The sequence below is a fragment of the Podarcis pityusensis genome, assembly GCF_964106645.2.
Source record: "Podarcis pityusensis genome assembly, chromosome: 13".
Taxonomy (NCBI): domain Eukaryota; kingdom Metazoa; phylum Chordata; class Lepidosauria; order Squamata; family Lacertidae; genus Podarcis; species Podarcis pityusensis.
This window is the reverse complement of record NC_138038.1, coordinates 48656498-48664278: the sequence shown is the minus strand read 5'-3', so window position 1 is coordinate 48664278 and position 7781 is coordinate 48656498. Positions and strand designations below refer to the sequence as shown.

Genomic DNA, 7781 nt, shown 5'->3' with positions numbered 1-7781 from the left:
TGCAAATGCCAGTTGGTGAGAGCCACAAATTCCTGCATTTCCGTGGGTTGGACTAGATGACCCTTGCGGGTCCCAACTCGTATAATTCTATAAAAAGGGTGAGCCATTCGCAGGGCTAGAATGAATGCATTAACACCCCCCCTCGCCAAAAATACGATATAAAAATCAAATCACCAGAGATATATGCGTGATGCACAACCCTACATCCTGTCTCCTGCATTGTGACGTTGGTATAACCGCGGCGGTCCGTCTGTCCCCCCCTTGACACACATTCAACTGAGTCAGGAATAATTCAATAGATACTGACAAGGGCTGCAGCGAGGCTACAGCTCAACTGTTTTGGCCGCCCCATTGGCTTCATGCGCGAAGATGTGTGTGTGTGTGTGAGGGTGACCCTGAAGTAGAGGGGAGCCCTGAGAAAGTGGGGCTGGGGGGGTGGTTTGCCGAGGCTCGGCAAGGGCAGTGAGTGCAGCAAATTGCAACCCTCTGCACTCCAGCCCCTTGGATGTCCCTGTGGGTCTCGTGCACTTGGCACAGGCCCCAGGCGCTGATCTCATCCATGCTTTCGTGGCTGCTGCATCTGGAAGCAATTACCAATATGGGGTGGGAGGGAAGGAGGGGGGGTGAGAGATGTGTTCAAAACACAGCTGGGATCAGCAAGGCAGAGCTGGCAGGGTTGGGGGGAGGAATGGGGTGGGGAGGGGGAGAAACTAAACACACACACACACACACACACACACACACAGGGCCTCAAAATCCCGAAGCTTTGGGGTTGGGCTTTGTGTTGTCAGTCGCAGCTAGGGTCACGGGATGGAAAGAGGATTTTTTGGAACGATGGGAAGAGGGGGAAAAAATATCCCTACTCTGTTCCCTCCCCTGGCTGAGCCACTGACCCAAATTTGGCATCCAAGTTCCTGTATTAGAAAGCTTAAACAGAGACAAATCCAGGGGACAGGCAGGCAGACTTCGCTCGAGACAATGGAGGAGTTTCGCAAAACCACGTCCTCCAAGATCACAGGCAACACAGGCCAACCCTACACGTGGCTTGTTGCCATTTCCCTGTACCAAACCTGCCCCTGGCAGGAATGGTAGAATTGTAGAGTTGGAAGGGACAACAAGAGCCATCTAGTCCAACCCCCTGCAGTGCAGGAATCTTTTGCCCAGGGTAGGACTCGAACCTACCACCCCAAGATTTAAGATTGCCGTTCTGTACCAACTGAGCTGTCCCAGAAATCTGAAAGCAGATCGTGAGCAGTGTGTCAGTACTCTCCCTACTTAGGATTTCCCAGATACTGCTGTCCTGCCTCCGATAAATTTCAGAGGCCCCCGTTTGCACAAATCCCCGGAGGGGAAAAGCCTCCAGGGAAAATCAGCGACAGGGCCAAAGACTTAACCGTTTTTAAATTATTATGGCACCAAAAATTACAAGCGTAAACACTTTGTTAAGGTGTCACTATACTGCGATGCTTGCTGCAAAAATGGCTACTGGGTGTGACAGGAAACATTCCACCCTATTAGAAAAAAAGAGGCAATTTAGGAGGGGTAGAAAACCACCAGAATAGATCATTGCGGTAGCGGTGAATGTGTGGGAACCTCTTTTCCATTGGGAAGGAAGTAATATTTTTGTGTTTGTGTGTGCACACCTCTGCCTTTCAAGTCCCTCATTCTCAGCCCTTGATCCTTCTTCCTTCCTGAAGTGCTGTGACTTCACCTCCAGCAGGCAGTGGTTCCCACGGGGCCAAGAGAGGGAAGGTGAAGAAAAATAAATATGAAGCAGCAGCGAGCCATCTCAAGAGGGAAACTACATGGCAGGAGGGGAAAAGGAGAGCTCCCTTTTCCAGAGGAGAGGGCCAAGATTCCTTCCAGCCTGGCTTACGGCCACCAGGTCTGCAGCCAGGCTGAGATCTCCTCCAACCTAAACACACACACAGTTTCTCAGGCCAGCTGACAAAGGCAGAAAAATATTAAGTGTGTAATCCTGCTGACTCTCTCCAACCCTTAGGCAGTACGCTTCGGAGAGAGGTAGCAGCAGTTTAAGTTTCTCTTGGAAAACCTCCCCGGAGACTCCGAACAGCTAGGACAGTGGAGCAAGGGAAAGCACTTTGTGCATGCTTTGGGGTCCTCTTTGCGGGGTTCCGGGGCTCCTTTAACAGCTACAGATTATTTGGGTAGGCCTTTGCACCCTAAATACTTTCCCATGTATTTTAGTTTTTCTCCCCCCCCCGCCCCCTTTTGCAGATTTTAGATTCTCGAGGTTTAAAATGTCAGAGGTCTAATCTAGGTTTCTTAGTTTGCAGTGTGTTATTGCTGTAAGCCACGTTTGAGAACCTAGATGAAAAGAGGGGATGCGCGGTTTAAAATAAACAAACATGGTTCCCAAAATTTTGCATGGCTGTTAAGAGTGATACAAGAGTCCTTTAACATGTATGTTGCGGAGATGACTCTAAGATGCGTGACCCTGAGATTAGCTTGTTGCAGTGCCCAAGCTCCTGCCCAAACCGTTTTTTAAGCCTAAGCCACATCCCATAAAGCTGCATGAAAAATTGATCCTCCGCCAAGCAGTGGCCGGCTACTGTTCAAAAGGACCACCATTTTGTGCCGCTTCCCCCTTAACCTAAACAAACAGGAGCTACAGGTTCCATTTTCTTTGGACAGGAACGTTCTAGAAAGGCTCTCGATGGAACAATCCAGTTATTTCCCCACTGCAAACGTCAGATGGGCACCAGGGGAGAGAGACCACAGCATGGAGACGAAAGGATGCGACAACCTTGCCAAAGCTAAGCCAGCCAAGGCCTGTTTCTCCTTTGCCCGCTGCCTCATCTCCTCAAGATACGGCACAGAAAATGGCTGCCGAGGCAGTTGGCCCCAAGCGAAGGCTCTAGAGCAGTTCTTGAACTAGAACCACGAGGGGAATCTCAGGGGCGAAGGAAGGCGGCGTGACACCCGGGGCAGGCGTTGCTACGTAGGGCGCATGTGCGGTGTCGCTACATACGACGTATGCGCAGTGGTACAGTGTACAGTGGTACCTCGGGTTAAGAACTTAATTCGTTCTGGAGGTCCGTTCTTAACCTGAAACTGTTCTTAACCTGAGGTACCACTTTAGCTAATGGGGCCTCCCGCTGCCGCCATGCCATTTCTGTTCTCATCCTGAAGCAAAGTTCTTAACCCGAGGTACTATATCTGGGTTAGTGGAGTCTAACCTGAAGTGTCTGTAACCCGAGGTACCGCTGTACGGACGGTGCCGGGATCCTCCATCCGCGGCTGTAGCGGCAACGGAGGGATCCTGGCACCGTCCGTATGGTGCTGGAGCGGCGCCGGTGGCAAACCGCTATACAGTGCATGTGTGGTGTTGCTATGCGCCGCACATGCGCTGTAATTAGCGGTTTGCTGCTGGCGCCAGGATCCTCTGCTCGCAGCTGCATCTGCGAATGGAGAATCCTCCACATGCGGCTGTGGCAGTGTGATGGTTGCTTGCGCCACCGCGAGCCCCCGCAGGGTGACTTGTCACCCCCGCACATATGGAACCCAGGGCGCACTGTCCCCCATTGTGATGCCACTGTTCCTCCTTCCTTGTTATTAAAAAAGAGAACATTAAAAAAACACACACCACAAATCAAGCGCCAAATTGGAGGGGGGGGGAATATTTATTTGGGGTCTTGCTCTTGGGAGCTTCCTTTAGGTTGAAGTCTGTTGCGTCGCTTTTCCTCTGCCTGTCGCTTTCGTTCATTCTGCTTAGCTTTCCACTTCTCCATCCCGTGGTCCATTTCTGCGGAGATCATGGCTACCCGACGCTGAGGAGACAAGGTGAAGAGCAGAGTGAGCTCAGCGCCTGAGGAAATCCTCAGCGGCCATTGGACAGGCGCCGTCTCTGTTGGCCCCATTTGCATTAGACGTTCAAAGCAGTATCATACCACTTTAAACTGCCACAGCTTCTGCGTGATTCCTGGGAAGCATAGTTTTTTTAAAATAACACACACACACACACACACACACACTCAAGCAGTATATAAATTTTAGGAAATAAAAAAAAATTAAAAAGGGTTTTGAGTGTTGTGAGGAAACCACTATTTCCCTCAGAGAACTATCATTCCCAGAGTTCCCTGTGAGAACTGTAGCTCTGCTTTTTCAACAAGAGTTTTAAGTGATTCTCTTTATTGCAGTCTATATTCATATTGGATCTGGAACGGTTTCTACACATGAAATTGCTTTTAAACAGCGTTGTTTCGTTTGTATACATGGAAACACTTTTTAACATATGGAATCTTAAAAATCGCTTTTACATATGGAACTGCTTTTAGCGCTGATGCTTTTTTAAACTGCGAAATCACTTCAAGGTGTTTTAGGGGGGAAGTGATTCATATGCTGGATCAAATAAATAAATAAAACAAGTACATAATCTGTTGCTGAGGGTACATTACGTTACGCCGTGAATTTTAAAATGGGTTTCAAACTGCACTGTCCTTTCTCAAGAAATCTTGAGAACTGTTCAGCAGGATTCCAGAAGGCACAAAGCTAAAATTCCAAATGTTCGTGGAATAGCAATGGGATTCAAACTGGTTCACGTTCATAGCTTTAATGGAAACCCACCAAGGCTCATGCTTCCCTTCCATCCTTATCCCAGTTTCAAGAGGTGAAAGAGCTGGCTGAAGTTGCTCAGCAGTTGGCACTCTGCATATGCTCATAGGCAACCTGCCTCTGGGCATATGCAGACTTAATTCATGGGATTCAAGACTAAGCCTGCCATTTAAAAAAACAACAGACCTCTAGAGAGAAAATTTCCTGCCTCAGAACCCACTGGATCCTTTTCCTATAGGGCAACAGCATAGTAATAGCCCCTTGAAGGGGTAAAAAAAAAAAGGATGTATCGTGCTTTATTAGAAGCAAAAAAACTTGTTTTGATGAATTGGAAGAGCTGCAAAAAGATTCCACTGAGCTCAGGGATTGATAATATGGACAGATTAGCTACATACGAACGAATTGCATGTCGACGCAAATTGAGAATGGATAAATATGAAGAAATCGGGAATGAATATTTAAGCGATAAGGCGGATAATGGTGGAAGGAGGAGAGAGAGGTGGGAAAATATTGTTAAAAAGGTGTAGTCATAGGTATATCAGTGTATTCAAATCTGAATTGTCAAATTGTGTTATTATTGTCATTATGGTTTTTGTTGTATGTGTCTTTTGCGGTTGTTGTTTGTATCGAAAAAATGATTAAATAAATTTTTACACCCCCCCCAAAAAAACCCAAACAGCATAGTAATAGCTCCAGATTGACTCATTTCTATCTGTTATTACACCTGTGAGGTTTTCCAGCATTCTGCCAATCCGGAAAGCCCCACACTCTTCCTTAATGTTATTCCAAAATTCCCCCCAAACCAGGACTCCTAAGGCTCTTAGGCGCTCTGGCTCCCACTTACAGCCAAGTTTTCGTTCCTTTCCTTCCGATGGAGATGATTTTTCATCGGTGGGGCTGGCCGCCCATCTGGGGTAGAGAAAAAACAAAAAAGGATACAGATACTTGCTCCTTCCCTGTATGCTCAAAAGTACAAGAAAGTAATCTCAATAGCACCTCACGCCAGGTTGTTAAGGTTATTTCAACACAGATGCATGCTCTCTTCCACCCTTCCCAAGCTGGTGCTCTCCAGAGGCTGGACTACAACTCCCATCACTCCCAGCAAGGGGCTGATAGGAATTGTAGTCCAACAACATCTGGAAGGTGCCTGCTTGCAAAGGATGCTACAGTCACACCCTTTTATTGTGCCCTCAGATCATGGCTGATAGTAACAAGTTTTATGGGCCATTAAAAAAAAAAATTATTAAAGATTTCTTAGTTTACAAAAGTACGTGCAATGTCTCTTTTTAAAGCTGCATTTTCTACAGATCAGTTTCATTTACTGTGAGACATTAGTGTTACATTAGGAAGAAAAGGGGGAAAGAGGTGGAGGGAGGAATGGTGATTACGGGCCAAATTTTAACACTAAAAGTTACTGCACTTAGCAAAGTACACTGGTTCTCTTCAGGATTAACCGAGCTGTGAGTTGGGGTGGAAGAGGAGATTATAAATACTGACCTAGTTGGATCAATGGTCCGATATTATGTAAAGGCAACGTTATTTTTATTTTGCAAGTCTGCAGCCTAAATACAGTGAAACAAATAATACAAACACCCATTTTTCTTACCAGCAAACGACCAGTCAGGAAGGTCTGTTAAGGGTCCATAATGTGAAGGGTTTATAGGGAAACCGTGCCTGGAAGGAAGTATACAGAGGGCAAAGTCATTTGCAGTGCTGCCAGAAAAGTAATAATAATAATAATAATAATAATAATAATAATAATAATAATGGAGTAAGTAAGATGAAGGATCTCTCTCTAGCTCTGAAGAGGCCTCCCTCTATCTCTGGCACTCACTTCACTCTCCAGGCCCCACCAGACTGATCCACAGTACTGCAATGGAAGGTCCGAGACATCGAAGCAATTTTTGCCAGCCGAGGTCCTGTAGGGTTGGAAGTAGAAAGAGAAATTCAGGATTCAGTTAGACTCACGGTGCCTTGTACACTTGAAACTGGATATAGATAAATATACTTTAGGGGACCCAAAGCTTTCTAAGCATTCTTTTGGTAATTGTTACAACAACCCTGTTAGGCAGGTCTATACTAATTATTATTATTATTATTATTATTATTATTATTATTGCAAATGCTCCACTGCCCCAAGGCTACCACCAAGTTCATGGGCAGAAGCAAAACCTGACCCGAGAACTTTGCAAGGATGACGTGCTGTGTGGTAGAGGAAAGCAGGTACTCATCTGGATTAGCCAGCAGTTTTTGACTACATTTTCCATCAGGCAGTTGGAAGTCCTACATCTGGAGGGTCAAATCGCCTCTCTCTCTCTTTATAGGAACATAAGAGAAGTCTACAGGATCAGGCCAACAGGCCATCTAGCCAGCCCAGCATCCTGTTCTCACAGTGGCTGACTAGATGCCTGTGGGAAATCTGCAAGCAGGATTCGAGCCATCTCCCTACTTGCAAGTTGTAGCAACGGGTATTTCATAGGCACAACAGCACAATGCTATAGCCAAAGCCGGAGCATAAATCAGTTATAACCATTATGGGCTCTGGTAACGGGTTGTGCTTAAAATGTCAAAAGTTATATTTTCATCGCAACGCACAAGCTAAAAGAAACTAAGCAAAGGCCATTTAGAAATCTACACACACACACATATATAGCCATTTAAAAGCCATAAAAGTCATGCGCCTCCCCCCCTTTTCAAAAATTGCTGGAGGGGCAACTGTGCATGTTTCACCATCCAGAATTTGACATGGGTATAATTCTGGAACAGCAACCTGCGATGATAGTAAGAAAAGAAGGGCACTTGGGGGGGGGGGGTAACTCCCTCTTTTACCCCGCAATCCTCCCATGCATGTATACTCAGTAAGGACTCCCCATCGGGTTCGGTGGGGCTGACTCCCAGAAAAGCATAGAGCTTCGTGCTCTGGACAGCCATGCAAAATCAATAGCCCCGCTCCCTTCCCTAGCTCTCCCACCGGTAAGATTTCCGTACCCAGCCTCCGAGCCACGCAAGCTGCCATTTTGACACTAAACATCAGAGAACGGGACTATGCGCTTCCGTTCGCAGAGGTTGTACGGAAAAAACACACACCTCCACTGGGAGCCGCCATTTTTAAATGAGCGCCGCCATTTTGGGATAATTCGTCAGCGGAAACCACACACTTGCGGACGGAAAGGTGGCCTCATCCGTAAAAAAATGCCAGGAGGGCG

General features: G+C 46.8%; 1 protein-coding gene across 3 annotated transcripts; it reads right to left on the bottom strand.

The window, feature by feature from the left end:
- Positions 1-3613: 3613 nt before the first annotated feature.
- Positions 3614-7700, bottom strand: MRPL52 (mitochondrial ribosomal protein L52). 3 transcript variants are annotated; one of them, XM_080980075.1, is made up of 5 exons: positions 7564-7700; positions 6410-6494; positions 6182-6249; positions 5420-5484; positions 3614-3791 (listed from the first exon to the last, which is right to left on the bottom strand). In XM_080980075.1, the coding sequence occupies exons 1-5, from the start codon at positions 7604-7606 to the stop codon at positions 3645-3647; spliced, it is 408 nt and encodes a 135-aa protein (XP_080836201.1). In that variant the 5' UTR covers positions 7607-7700; the 3' UTR covers positions 3614-3644. The 3 variants fall into 3 exon arrangements, with proteins under 3 accessions (XP_080836201.1, XP_080836202.1, XP_080836203.1); XM_080980076.1 differs by having other exon boundaries at positions 7663-7696; XM_080980077.1 differs by lacking the exon at positions 7564-7700 and adding an exon at positions 7405-7435.
- Positions 7701-7781: the final 81 nt, after the last annotated feature.